Source organism: Lissotriton vulgaris, chromosome 5, assembly GCF_964263255.1.
Source record: "Lissotriton vulgaris chromosome 5, aLisVul1.2, whole genome shotgun sequence".
NCBI classification, from domain to species: Eukaryota; Metazoa; Chordata; class Amphibia; order Caudata; family Salamandridae; genus Lissotriton; species Lissotriton vulgaris.
The window spans coordinates 100,288,111-100,302,870 of NC_141693.1; the positions used below are offsets into that span (position 1 = coordinate 100,288,111).

At 45.4% G+C, this 14,760-nt stretch overlaps 1 protein-coding gene across 9 annotated transcripts in view; it reads right to left on the reverse strand.

Annotated features, from left to right (window-relative positions):
- GSN (gelsolin) overlaps positions 1-14,760 on the reverse strand; it is a 190,361-nt gene that overhangs the window by 136,851 nt on the left and 38,750 nt on the right. Inside the window, exon 1 of one of the 9 annotated variants that reach the window (XM_086920977.1) lies at positions 4,622-4,787. The exons of 5 other annotated variants lie outside the window; for them this stretch is intronic. In XM_086920977.1, coding sequence (XP_086777103.1) covers positions 4,622-4,663 — 42 coding nt within the window. In that variant the 5' untranslated portion in view covers positions 4,664-4,787. Of the gene's footprint in view, positions 1-4,621; positions 4,788-14,760 lie in introns of those variants that run through there. 3 more of the 9 variants (XM_086920975.1, XM_086920980.1, XM_086920978.1) reach the window with 3 other exon arrangements.

A 14,760-nucleotide genomic window follows, 5' to 3' on the forward strand; every position in this document is an offset into this window, starting at 1 on the left:
GTTTTATTCTCAATTTCTCAGTCAGAAGGGTTTGCAATACTTTGGCTCTTCTAGCAACACAAAGAAATACTTAGTTCAAATGGGATGGCTTTTTGGCAAGAAAGACTGGCCCCGGGTCATCAACGGGTGCCAGTGGGAGAAGAAAGTCTAAGAACCAGAGCCAGGGTGGAATCCGCGCAGATGTGGGCACGGCAGCTTTTTGGACAAGAATTTATTTTTCACAATCACTCGGAGCCACAGAGCAAGAACAGTAAAAATGACAAAGGGAGAAAGCAGGGGTGAAAAAGATCCTAAAAGTCAGATTAATAGCATGTGGAAGAAGAGGGATGAGTTGGGAACAAGACTAAAACAGCAGTGGTCTTCAGCGACCCGGCATTGAGCCGACCCGGCATTGAGCCGCGCCGGCAGCAGGCTCCTCTGGAAAATGAATGTGCATATGTACAAATTAAGCAGTGACCACAGCACAATCCTATTGCTCACAGGCATATGGGAAGCCTCCACAAGGGTTGGCACAGTGGCTTAAAAAAATACTTTCACCAGCTGCCACGACCACACAAGGTAGCCCCCAACCCCATGGCCCATTCCTTTTAAACAGAATCTCACTGTACACGTTGCACAAGGGCATATGTTCTCTTCAAATCTGTCTTGACCTTGCAGCTTGAAACAAACTCGCTTTTAGTGTGGCAAGGAAGAAATAGTTTTGGTTAGCCACGCCCTATGCTCGAGGTCTACTGCAACCTAAGAATATACTGCTAGCATCATTGAAGGGGAGAAGTCACATCTGTTCAAAAACATGGAATTAGAAAGGCAAATTTTGTTTCATGGCTTCAGTGATTTGCAGGTTTTTTTCGCTGCTTAGTCCATCACTGGTGTTAAAGTAAATAAAGAAGAAAAAAAACACACGCCACTAACAGATCTAGAATGCCTGAAGGTGTGTGTTGAAGCGGTCAGCGAAGTGGTGCCTCCTAAACAGATCTCCCCACATGGACTGCCTCTGGCTCACAAAAAAGCAACTCCCCCAACTCAATGTATTTAATACACTGCTCCCCCCACCCAAAAAAAAATTCTTGAACGTTTGTCAATTCTGCATACACTCTACAAGGGAGACTCGCCCTTCCATCCTTCTTAGATCTGTAAATTAAGTATCACTTATTTATTTGGGTGACGGTGGCTAAACGCAATGTGGGACAACTGCGGGGAGTTGGACTCCGCACTGCACTTGAGCGGTTGACAGAAAGATATGGACGGTGTATGCAGGCGGAGAGGGTGATCTATGAGCGAAGAGGCTTTACAAACAAGTGGGCAAAAATATGCAACACATGGGGAAGACGTATGTACTCCTATAGCCATTTCTTTTGGTAGCTAGGTCCCAACTACACAGTGGCAACTATTATATACACACTATATACGGTGAGCTTGAACTATCACTCAAATACAAAGGCTTCTTTACAGAGTCTTGGGAAAAAGCGTTGTTGCTGCCAATCACAAATACCATTCTCTTTACCACAAAGCCAGGCCTATTGTCTGTGTATGTGACAAGTGGCTAAGCTAATAGTGTCCGAGCAGGGGAGCACTATTTCTTTAATAAATAAAAAGATCCGAAGAGGGAGGAACGGTCTCATTCCATTCTGTGTCATTCACATGGGTGGGGGAGGGGAAGCAGTTCTATTTTTATCCACGTCTGGAAGGCAGCCCATGCCAGAGACCACAGATGCTTTGCACATCCACTCACTCTGCTCTCCAGCGCCAGAACCACCAGGGTTCCCGCCCTACTATCCCCCCCCCCCCCCCCCCCCATTTGAGCATTTGTGCTCATAAAAAGTTCCCCAACTTAGTACACCCGAAAGTCATGACAAGTTTTGTCTACTGGAGTGAATACTGCTTCCAATGAAAAGAAGTCTAATAAAATGAAAAAAAAAAAAAATTTAAAAAAAAAAAAAAGAAGTCGAGTCATTGTTTGAGATTTTATCGACCAAATGTAAATATATTTAGTGTATAAAAAGTGAAGGATGGAATGCTTGAACTAGTCTCAGCCATTAGTAATCACTCGGGTCGCATTGCAATCCATCGTTATTTTACATACCATCCCACCTCCATTTAGAGCCAGTCATATGCAAATCAGTCTTGACCCTGCTCCAATGGGAGCAGCCCGGCGCGAACTGCCAGGCCAGGTCCTTAAGCAACCCAGAACCGGCTTTGCCCTGATTGGGCTCAGCCAGGCATAGTTTGGTTCCATTGGCACAGTATGTAGGGGACCCACATCAGGGCACACCCATCCCACGTAGACGCTCAAATACACAAAGAGTGATGGATGGAATGTGAATTAATCCAAGCCTCTGATATCACTCGGGTCACATTCCAAGCCATCATTTTGCACACCATGCCACCTCAGTTTGGACCCAGCATGGCAGTTTGGGCTGGACTGTTCCATTAGTGCATGGTGAAGAAAGATTTGCATATGGCTGGGTCCAAACTGACGTGAACTGGTGGGCGAAAAACAATAGATTGGAATGCGGCCAGAGTGATTGCCAGTGGCGGACATTAATTCAAGCATTCCATTAATAACCTTGCTCTTCCTACCCTAAATGTGTGTATGTGTATATATATATATATATATATATATATATATATATATATATATATATATGCATTTGGTACTCCAACTAGCATGCGTCTAAGCTAGGGTAATTTGATTTTGAAAAACAAACATTTCACAAAAATAAAAAAAGACTATAGTTTGACATCACCTGAAGAGCACAGAATGACAAATGACAGCTCATCAATATAGAACCAGAGACCGAGGTACCAAGTGAATACATGTAGAGCCAGTATCACGCATGAGGAAACTGCTTACCAATAGCCAACACCAAGTCCCGCCTTGGAACCCATAAAAACGTGTATCCTCCGTTTTATTTTGCCCCTCGGAAACAAAGAACATGGGCTAAATTTGCAGAAATCTGACAGGAGAGCTGGTGACAAACTGGGACTGCGACGACAAATCCTGGCCGCCTGGCCCCCCTATTCTAAGGGCTGCTGGTTTTGGAAGAAGGAGGGGCTCAGACTGATTTAGTCAGTCATATGGAGTTTGCCCAGGAGCACACAATTCAGTGAAGTGAAGAAGCAGAACTCTGCCAGTAGCTCACGCCTTTGGAGGTGGAATGAACACCAAACTAAACTGTATGACCCACATCCGAGGTCTTGATAGCGTCGTCCTGGGAGGACCATATTTCGCAGAATGCAGCTGGAGGAGAGAGAAATTGCTCGGATCAAAGAAGATTTGCCCGAAGCTGGGCTTGAAAACCGGAAGCTGCAAACGGTCTTATTCGGGTTTTACTAACAAAGGCCAATGATCTTCCGGCTCCTAAAGTTCCTAGGGGATGCCCAAACACACACAGCGCTTGGTGATATCACAGGGAAGAGTCACGGGTGCTGCAGGCTTCAGAGTACCAGGGCTTCCGGATGCAGCAGCCCTGCACAGTGGGTAGCATCTCCAGAAATCACTGAAACAATTGTAAAGACCGGTAAATAAGCCAGCCCTACCAAAAGAAGAAGCATAAATACATTTATGCACGGTATTATAAACAGGTTTAGAAAACCAAGATAATATGTATTACAAAAAAAGGCCATTCTGTGCCTGCCCACTGAAAGCATACTACTTCTTTGGGAGCAAGGGTCTGTTCGTTTCAAGGAAGAAATGCCACTCAGAACACCAAGAACCCAGCCCCGGGTGTCATTTGTCGGCATGACGCATCATGGGAGCTGTAGTCATCCACCTAGACAACGGATTGTTGCAAGGTAGCAGATGACGGTTGCTCGGGTATCGGAACAGGCATCCACTAACAATTAGTGAAACTGGTACCCCCCAAAAATAGTCTGCATCTTAAACTACACCCTAAGCGTGCATAATATGCATTCAAATCAAACCTTTTTTATACAGAAACTATCCCCCCCCCCCCACACCCCCAAGAGCCGAATGTATTTTATTTTTTAGAAGCCCCTTGCACCCCCGGAGATCTTCCCACCCCCTACAAAAACGAACCTCTGAAGGTAAGGGGTATTAAACCTTCTGAGCAGAGCGTACAAAACAGGTCTCTGAAAGCGTCATTTATCCTGCTTCACCTGGAGGCATCTCGATGCGTGGGAAGGGGGGCGGGGCACACGAGCGCCGCGCGCCGCCTGAAGGTACTTTCTTTAATGGTTGCTTATTACTCTGTGTAGCACACATGCGCCCGCACTACATAAATCTCAGGAATGCATTGAGAGGTTTTATTTCTATCTAGCTGCAGGGCAGTAAAGTGATGCACATTAACGCACAGAAGGGATTATATTCCAAAAGATGCGACTGCACAAGGCTCGCGCCGACTGCAGCAGTGGTTTAAATCCAGGCGAGGCGAACTCTGCCTTTCATCCTTTCGGAGTCGGCGAGTATGATAATGACGGGGTACTAGTAATGTCAGTTTACAGAGCTTAAAGACGATAGAAGCGCTTTGTAAAACACGATATTAGACGTCCTACAGAAAAGCCTCCCAACCCCATCCTAGGGACTAAACTCCTCCCATCGAACTCCCCAAACCATGGCCCCCTTGCCCCGAGGGAGATGCGCCCCCTAGGTCTTACCCACCCGTGCGACGCAGCAGACCTCCGCCGAGCTGCCGTTGCCCATCCTGGCCGGCGCGGACACGGTGCCACGCTGTCGGAAAAGCTCCTCTGGAAGTTACAACATCTGGCGACGAGGCTGCGAGCGTTCGTGCTCCCCGTGACTCATCCCCCTCCTCGCTCCCGGCGAAGGTCCGGCAGCCGCAAACATCTGGATTCAGAGGGCTCCGCGAGGACGTCACGAGGGGATCCGGAGGCAGAGATGGCAACAAAAAAGTCCAGCACAACATTTCACAGCAGACCGCCACAGCGACGAACAGGGATGCGCTCATCGACCCGTCTCTGCAGAGAAACGGCTATGCTCCAAAAACCGGCACCATGCGGCTCATTAGCCAAAGAAAAGACAAAGCAGGATTGAGAGAAGGCACACTCAAGGTCTCATTACTCATGCTAGGCAGTAGAACAATTTTGCGCAAGCTAAAAAGGCCATTTTGGTGTGTGTACGCTTTCAACTTTTTTTGAACATTTCATTCCCGCGCATATGGTATGCTTTATTGTTGTAACTTGGTGAGGAATGATGCTGCAAACTGGTCCTCTACTCACTCCAGAAACATTCGCGCTTTCGCCGCCTCTGAGGATTCACCGGCAGAAATATGTAACCTCTCTGGAAAGAGGTGGTTCGGTTTCCACTTCCCTCAATGCGGAGGGCACATCAGCTGCAGGTCTGCATTCACCCCACTCTACAGGGCAAGCAGAGGGTAGTCGACATCAAATGCGGTATGGCCCTGGGGCCTTATTCTCTCAGGTGATTTGGTATCCTTCTAGTTCTGCGCTGCATATTGGGCCCAATTCATCCCTACAAGACTGGGCAGCAAGAGCTGCGATGGAAAGGGAGCAGTTCTAGGCGTTTTGGGAAGGTATCCAGGAGGGGAGAGGTTCAGAACTCGAGCAATAGGTTACATGAGTGAAGCAGACACCAGTGCTTCCGTTTTTAAACAAAAAAGAAAAGTTCACAGCAAAACATATTGCAGCATATGTTGAAAAGAGCTACCGGAACGCATCCTACAGGGTCTAAGCAGTAGACTCACGGGCAACACCAAGTCTTAGAATTAAGTACAGATGCATGTTCAATATGGGGTAGTGGAACAGCTGTCCAGTTTTCCTGTATTAAGTGACACTTCGGTCAATTGGCTTTGCAGTTCCTGTTTGCGGGTTTCACTTAGCTTTAAAAGTCTACCAAAATCTGCTTGAACTACTAAGTCAATGGCTCAAACATTAACGTTTACCTGACGTGGAAAGGACTCCGGAAATGTGCGGCTTTGGTCTGCACGGGGTGAACAGCCATGCTCCCGGCCATCAGAGCTCGTAGGGACAGCTCAGTACCACCCTCTGCATCAGGCTTGCGAGTACCGCTGTGGCTCAGTCAAGTCGCTCTGGACAGATGTTCCACCACCCACGGTGGGAGGAAGATTTCCTCCGCACAGTGATGCTGGAGCGACGCCCGTGCGGGCTCGTCAAGTAGAGTCAGCTTGGGTCCCAGTTCTTCCCCTGTAGAAACTACTGGAATAGGCTACCGTGGTCGAATTTGGTCTTTGGTAGGGCTGGAAGGCCCTCTCAGGTTCATGCACATTAGCCTTGGACACAATTCCTTGGCAATCTGCTTTTGATGGGCCTCTCAGCAACAGAGTCAGAAAGATTAGGATAGATATCTTCGACAAGGAATGTGGCTCTACCATCTACAGTTCAAGAACCAATTTGAAGTGGTTCTTTCGTAACTTGCTTCTCATTCTGCAGATTGTTTTGTAGGGTGATGGCTCTTGCAGCAGGAGTATCCAACATGAGCACAACTTGTGTGACGCACCACACCTTGCTGTGTTCAGTTTTTCCAGAAGGGCCACTCAAAAGACAACAGAAGGCTCAGGTCCTGCTTTGAAACTTCTCCCCCTAAGAGCTAAATCTAGTAACACCACCACCACCACCATCATTCACCCACCATCAACCAAATAGAAGTGCTGAGCAAGGTCTAATACGCAATACCTTGCTAAATAGGTCACAGATTTTCTAAACATAGCAGTCTCCATTCATCCACACTTCAGTGTCGAGCTACACTTTGTAGCACATAAATATAGGCAATGCGCTTCCACTGTCAAGGGAGGCTGTATCACAACCTTCACCTTGTGTCATGTCACAACCTGGGGAAGTCCAAAAAATGAGCCCTCTGGCTACAGCCTACACATTCTCAAACCGAGCACGCTACCAGGCACTATATGCAGATGGACTTGCAGACTGGGATGTCAGCTCAGGGTCTTTGACATGCTAGAGGAACTTTATGCAAGCAGGCCTGTAAGCATTGGGCTAAAAAACGATTAAAAATTCTATAAAAAAATAGTGGGGGTATGTTGCCACCAATGCTCACTGTATATGTCCCACAGATACAGACTGTGCTTTTGTGCTAACTAGAGTGCGCTTCTTGATCTTAGACAGGCTCTGGGTCTCATGGTCAATTTAGGGTCTGAGCCTCAACATACATGAAGAATTTGTTTCTCTACCAAACAAAAATTAGGATACAAGAATGACTTGACTCAGGGCAGAGGTCTATGCCCATTCGCCATGCTTCACTTCTATGATTTTATATACTGGTGACTTACCACAAACTGCTGGATGAAATGGTGCATACAAATATCCAACTTTCATCATACTCATGGCCACTTTATTGAATTACTTCGAGAACAGTTCTGGCTTAAGAATACCCTTTCTGTATGTTAGGAGAAGTTTGCTTCTCAAAAGAGTTAAATTGCTAGTGTAAAAACAAAATTTAGATGCGGATTAAACTGAAAGCAAAAACTGAAGTAAAATAAAAAAATAAAGAAATCACAAATTAAGAAAAAGTCAGAAGGGGGCCCTCAGCATCTCATTTGGTTATTGGGTACATTACATAGAGAAGTCTCGGGCGCTCGCAGTAACCATGCACACGCTTCCTACGCAATGATAGACATGCATTAACCAGGTGCACTCGCTTCGTCTACAATGATGCGCACCCAGTAACCATACCCAAAAGTATGGAGGACGGACAGGGCACACAGCATGGCTGTGTGAGAGTTTCCATCAAAACCACTGCTAGAACTTTAGAGAACCTACTGGAAAGCGATCCCCCACTTTATCTCACAAAATGGAATTGTGGTCAAGTCTGCCTTCTAATAACTGAAGGTGCTGAAGAACACTAGTTTTTACACCCAAAACTCATCCCTAGACAACTGCAACACACTGTACGCCGGCTTCCAATACTACCAATTTAAGAGACTCAAAAAAAGCCAAGTGTATCTTGTCCATCACCCTAATAAAGCACAACACAGCACTCACCAGGCGTCCATTGTTAATCGCTGAAAGACCGGTTTCAAAACCACCTGCCTCACCTTCAAATGTGTCAATGGCTCTACATCTTTCAAAACAAAGCACATAAATACAGTTGCAGGACCCTAAGGTCCTAAAGAAATCCAGTATATAACAGCTGCTCCTCACTAAACTGACTGGTTTCCTTACTCTTTTTTCCCGGACTAGAGGCATTTCAGTGATGCTGTGTGTGGTTGTAAGATATGTTCAACTGAATAAAAATATAGATGTGCTTATGTCCCTTTACCGTCCACTAGTAGAATTCCACACACCCAACTCCCTTCCTCTGATTATGTACACAGACCATCTATGCACAAGTCTGATTCATATAGGTGCATGCACAAGCTAAGCAGGTCTCTTAAAGATGCGCACAGTAGCTGTAAATTAAACTTTATAGTGGAGCAAAAATCAACAAGCCGCCTAATCAGATACCTAACAATCCATAAGTCTGTCTTTAAAAACGCACACGAAGTTGCTTTGCACATCTAACGGCGCAGACAGTGTATTGAACATAGGCCATTTTCTGATGACCGCACAGCAACTACGCTGCGCATCTGTTCGGCTGAGGACCATATAGTAACTATGCACATCTTGCTGATCACCACAGGAACGATGCACATCTGATAGTGAGGGCCACATAGTACCCATGCACAAGTCAAACACTGCTACTCAGGCAAACACTGCGTTCGCGAGATCTCCACGGGAGTGCGCGCGGGTACCAAATAGGGTTAAACAAACAAAAGAGGAGAGGAGACTGAAAAAAGAAGAGTCCAGCACACCCTGATGGCATTCGGCTATCAGGGTGGACCCCGATGAAGCATGTCACCGACTAGGTCGGTGAGTGAGGGGTTTATTAATAAAGGAAGGACTCTCTTCTTTTTTCAGTCATCCCACTCACACCGCTTTATCTAAGCAGTCTGTTGGTACTCCTCTTTTGTTTGTTTAATACTGATACCCAGGGGACTAGGAGTACTCTCCGTTCACCTTTGTGAATTCAATCCCTCACTCTCTTTTGTTTAATTGTACCAAATAGGCTGCCAGCTTGCACCCTGAGTTTTTGGCTAAAAGACTCCCATGCACAGTAATATGTTAATGCACCAGGACACCCAAGCCATTGCAAGTAATTAAGAGAAGTTCACGGGTGGACCCAGTCAGCCACATTCACAAATGTCCATCTAGGCCGGGTGCGTTTGCGTCCATTCCCAGACCCAACAGGTCGTGACAATATCAACTTGCACTGGAACGCCAGGTTAGGCATAGAGAAGTATCAAGATGCTACTGCAACTCCACTTGTCTTGACAATACAGTGCAAGTCATTATTTTGAAGTCTATAGGTGGAGGTCAATATTTAAAAACAGATATTACGCCATCACATGGTTACCACCCAACAGGCTGTAAGTAGCGTGGCATAGTTTTCCCAAAATGACGCAGCGCTCAGGCAAGCTACAGCTGCACCAAACAGAAGGAGTCACTGCAACTTGCGAGTTCTGAAAACGCGCCTCATGCAGTGAACCCACAGCACACATTGATTGTATTAAACCTAACAACTGCACTGTACCTTTGATAAACTTTAGACTTGCACTGGTACCAAGATGGCGACCAAGGGCTTGCTGGCAGAAAATTTAGAGCACACGAGATAATTTAAGTTTCTCCATACTTGTTGCATCAGGATACTTTGATTTAATGTGCAGAAGAGCATGAAAGGAGGGCGGGGCTGGGGGTTCAACTGGAAAGCTTAGCCATTTGGGCGATTTGTAGAACCAAACAGGGATTCCAGTGCCACCAGGCTACTCCGAAGTAGTGTCACTAGTGTTCACCCCGTAGTAAAAGCTTGGTGGGCACAAGAGCGGTGAACATTTTCCTGGTGAACGAATAGTAGAGATAACGGGGTGCACACCTCAAGTTGAAGAAGTTGCTCAATAAGAGATGGAGTATTGTGGGTTATGGGTGCTCACTTAGGGTGGTGTTATCCGTCACGGAACACCTTCAAGTATCAGGATAGTTGTGTATGCGGAGCCCCGCAAGAACATCCCCTGGAGGAGCACACCAATTGAGATCACACAAAGGTGCTTCTTTATTGGATTCTAAGTCTTTATTGCTTCATTTATATCGTAATTTTGAGTTTTTGCACGGCTTCGATATTTAACAGCATATCGAGAATGTGATAATCCATTTACACATGAACATTATGCTCCAATGCATTTCGGGCGTGGGCGCCCTTGATCACGGAGAGCTAAAAGAGGAAGCAAAGAAATATGGTGGGTGAGGGAAGGTGTTCGAATTCGAGGGTACGGGGGGTCTATCAGTGTGCTCTTAAGTGTGGGGCTGCTAAACTTAGGCTTGCGCAAGTGGAGTACAAAGTGAGGGGTTAATGGAAGAATTACCGCCGGTGAAATGTGATAGGTATCTAAGTGATCAAACGGGAAAAAAACGGAGGAAACGCTAAGGGCGTGCTCTTAAATGTGAGGCTGCTGTGTTAAGTTCGCGTAAATAAGGTGCAGGGTAGGAGGTGATAGGAGTTTTACCGTCGGTGAACTAAATCGATGGCGGGTCTCTGGGGATGCTTACTTCAATGTGAAACGTGATGTCCTTAGGTCTGTTCCTGCGGTCATCTGTTTGCCGTCAGGGACGCGTGAGAAACAACCGGCTTAATCGGATGAGTAGACAGAGATAACGGACTCAAGTCCGTGTATCTGGGGGCCATCTTGGAGTGGGGTAATCCTCTAAAAACACCGGAAAGTGTGTACATGCGTATGTGCATGAGGGTGAGGGAATGAGTTTGGTAAAAGAAATTACCAATAAACACAGAATAAATAAGGTAAACAATATTACATCAATGTGTAGCCATGGAGAGTAGAGGCATAAATATAGTGAGATGAGTGAAAGTAAAAAGGAGATACATAAAGGTTAGGACAGGATGAAAAGTAGTACTCAATAATTGGTAATGAAAGAGAAAGAGCTCCAATATTAGGTAGGTTAAAGGGAATTGGAATATCATGGGAGAAATAGGGGTTGGATAGGGTAAATGGGTGTGAGGAAATTAGACATAGTGAGAGAAATAAGAGTAAATGAGGTTAAGATAGGGTGAATACGGTGATGAAATGAGGTTAAGATAGGGTGAATACGGTGATAAAAAATAAGAATAAAAGTGAATGAGGTTAAGATAAGGTGGATGCAGCGATAAAGAGAATGGAGAAGCAGCGACATTACAGTAATAAGTTATAGGTAACAGCTAAATTCTGTACGATCATTGAGTCCATGGGGCTTAAGAGTCTGTAAGAGGTAGATCCACTCGAGTTCTCTCTTCAGTAACAATTTGGTATTGTCTATACCTTCTGTTTTGGATACGATCTCAAGGACCATGAATTTCAGTTGTGCGATGGTATGATGTGCTTCCAAAAAGTGAAGAGCAATGTTGGATTTTTCAGATTTGAGTCTGATGTTAGACTTGTGCTCATTCAGGCGGGTTTTTATTTTCCGTTCGGTCTTCCCTATGTATAATTTACCGCATGGACATTTGAGGGCGTAGATGAGGTTGGTGGAGTCACATGTGGCATCTACATGGAGCCTGATGTTGTGTCCTTTCATAGGGTGTTGTATTTGATTGCCTCGGATTACACTGTTACAGTGTCCGCAGTTTAGGCACGGTTGGGTGCCACGGTGTTTTTTGGTGGACTCGGTAGGTTTAGCCAATATTTCCTTGATGTTTCGGCTCCTGGTGTGAGCGAATATGGGGGGCTCATTAAAGATGCCTTGGAAATCCGGTTCATTTTGTAATATTGGCCAGTGCTTCCAGATGATCTTTTTATATGCTGCGCTAGCAGTGGAGTATTTGGACACGAGGACCATACGTTGTTCTGTGTTCCTATGAGTCTTTTTAAGGCAATCCTGTCTCGATGTGTTAGCCACACGGTTCTTGGCGTCTTGCAAGATGTTTTCTGGGTAACCACGTGCCTGGAATCTCAAAGACATTTCCGTCATGCGTTGATGAACTATGGTTTCGTCGGAGACTATGCGTTTGACACGCAACATCTGGGAAAACGGAAGGTGCTTTTTCAGGGACCCTTGATGGAAGCTGGTGTAGTGGAGGGCATTATTTCGGTCTGTGTTCTTTCTGTAAAGATCCGTCGGTGATTTGCCGGTGGTTTCATGGATTGAGCGTTTGGTGGATTTTGAAACCAAATTCTTATACACCCATCCAAGTTTCCAGAAACACACCAAACTATTTCTACGGTACATTGACGACCTGTTTTTTCTATGGGCAGACACCAAAGAATCGCTCCATAACCTTCTGACAGAAACTAACACCAAAGACCCACGGATTAAACTTACGTGGCAAATCAGCAACACAGACATTGCCTTCTTAGATGTTCACATCAAGAATACAACCGATGGTATTGTGACGGATCTTTACAGAAAGAACACAGACCGAAATAATGCCCTCCACTACACCAGCTTCCATCAAGGGTCCCTGAAAAAGCACCTTCCGTTTTCCCAGATGTTGCGTGTCAAACGCATAGTCTCCGACGAAACCATAGTTCATCAACGCATGACGGAAATGTCTTTGAGATTCCAGGCACGTGGTTACCCAGAAAACATCTTGCAAGACGCCAAGAACCGTGTGGCTAACACATCGAGACAGGATTGCCTTAAAAAGACTCATAGGAACACAGAACAACGTATGGTCCTCGTGTCCAAATACTCCACTGCTAGCGCAGCATATAAAAAGATCTGGAAGCACTGGCCAATATTACAAAATGAACCGGATTTCCAAGGCATCTTTAATGAGCCCCCCATATTCGCTCACACCAGGAGCCGAAACATCAAGGAAATATTGGCTAAACCTACCGAGTCCACCAAAAAACACCGTGGCACCCAACCGTGCCTAAACTGCGGACACTGTAACAGTGTAATCCGAGGCAATCAAATACAACACCCTATGAAAGGACACAACATCAGGCTCCATGTAGATGCCACATGTGACTCCACCAACCTCATCTACGCCCTCAAATGTCCATGCGGTAAATTATACATAGGGAAGACCGAACGGAAAATAAAAACCCGCCTGAATGAGCACAAGTCTAACATCAGACTCAAATCTGAAAAATCCAACATTGCTCTTCACTTTTTGGAAGCACATCATACCATCGCACAACTGAAATTCATGGTCCTTGAGATCGTATCCAAAACAGAAGGTATAGACAATACCAAATTGTTACTGAAGAGAGAACTCGAGTGGATCTACCTCTTACAGACTCTTAAGCCCCATGGACTCAATGATCGTACAGAATTTAGCTGTTACCTATAACTTATTACTGTAATGTCGCTGCTTCTCCATTCTCTTTATCGCTGCATCCACCTTATCTTAACCTCATTCACTTTTATTCTTATTTTTTATCACCGTATTCACCCTATCTTAACCTCATTTCATCACCGTATTCACCCTATCTTAACCTCATTTACTCTTATTTCTCTCACTATGTCTAATTTCCTCACACCCATTTACCCTATCCAACCCCTATTTCTCCCATGATATTCCAATTCCCTTTAACCTACCTAATATTGGAGCTCTTTCTCTTTCATTACCAATTATTGAGTACTACTTTTCATCCTGTCCTAACCTTTATGTATCTCCTTTTTACTTTCACTCATCTCACTATATTTATGCCTCTACTCTCCATGGCTACACATTGATGTAATATTGTTTACCTTATTTATTCTGTGTTTATTGGTAATTTCTTTTACCAAACTCATTCCCTCACCCTCATGCACATACGCATGTACACACTTTCCGGTGTTTTTAGAGGATTACCCCACTCCAAGATGGCCCCCAGATACACGGACTTGAGTCCGTTATCTCTGTCTACTCATCCGATTAAGCCGGTTGTTTCTCACGCGTCCCTGACGGCAAACAGATGACCGCAGGAACAGACCTAAGGACATCACGTTTCACATTGAAGTAAGCATCCCCAGAGACCCGCCATCGATTTAGTTCACCGACGGTAAAACTCCTATCACCTCCTACCCTGCACCTTATTTACGCGAACTTAACACAGCAGCCTCACATTTAAGAGCACGCCCTTAGCGTTTCCTCCCGTTTTTTTCCCGTTTGATCACTTAGATACCTATCACATTTCACCGGCGGTAATTCTTCCATTAACCCCTCACTTTGTACTCCACTTGCGCAAGCCTAAGTTTAGCAGCCCCACACTTAAGAGCACACTGATAGACCCCCCGTACCCTCGAATTCGAACACCTTCCCTCACCCACCATATTTCTTTGCTTCCTCTTTTAGCTCTCCGTGATCAAGGGCGCCCACGCCCGAAATGCATTGGAGCATAATGTTCATGTGTAAATGGATTATCACATTCTCGATATGCTGTTAAATATCGAAGCCGTGCAAAAACTCAAAATTACGATATAAATGAAGCAATAAAGACTTAGAATCCAATAAAGAAGCACCTTTGTGTGATCTCAATTGGTGTGCTCCTCCAGGGGATGTTCTTGCGGGGCTCCGCATACACAACTATCCATTTTCCTGGTGAGTCAATTACACGAGATTCCCGCTGCACATTACAGCCCAGATTACTGTGGCGGCAACCAGTCTGCATGCCCTGCTGGGAAACCGCTGGGCTCACTTTGAGCTCCTGCTGAACTTAAGACTGTTAACAGACCCGGAAGAGAGCTTAACAATTAGTTCCAGGGCCACTTTGACAATTCGTGTTGCTGTAAGAGATAGGGGTGCTCCACTTGATGTCTGCAAAGTGCCTAGAG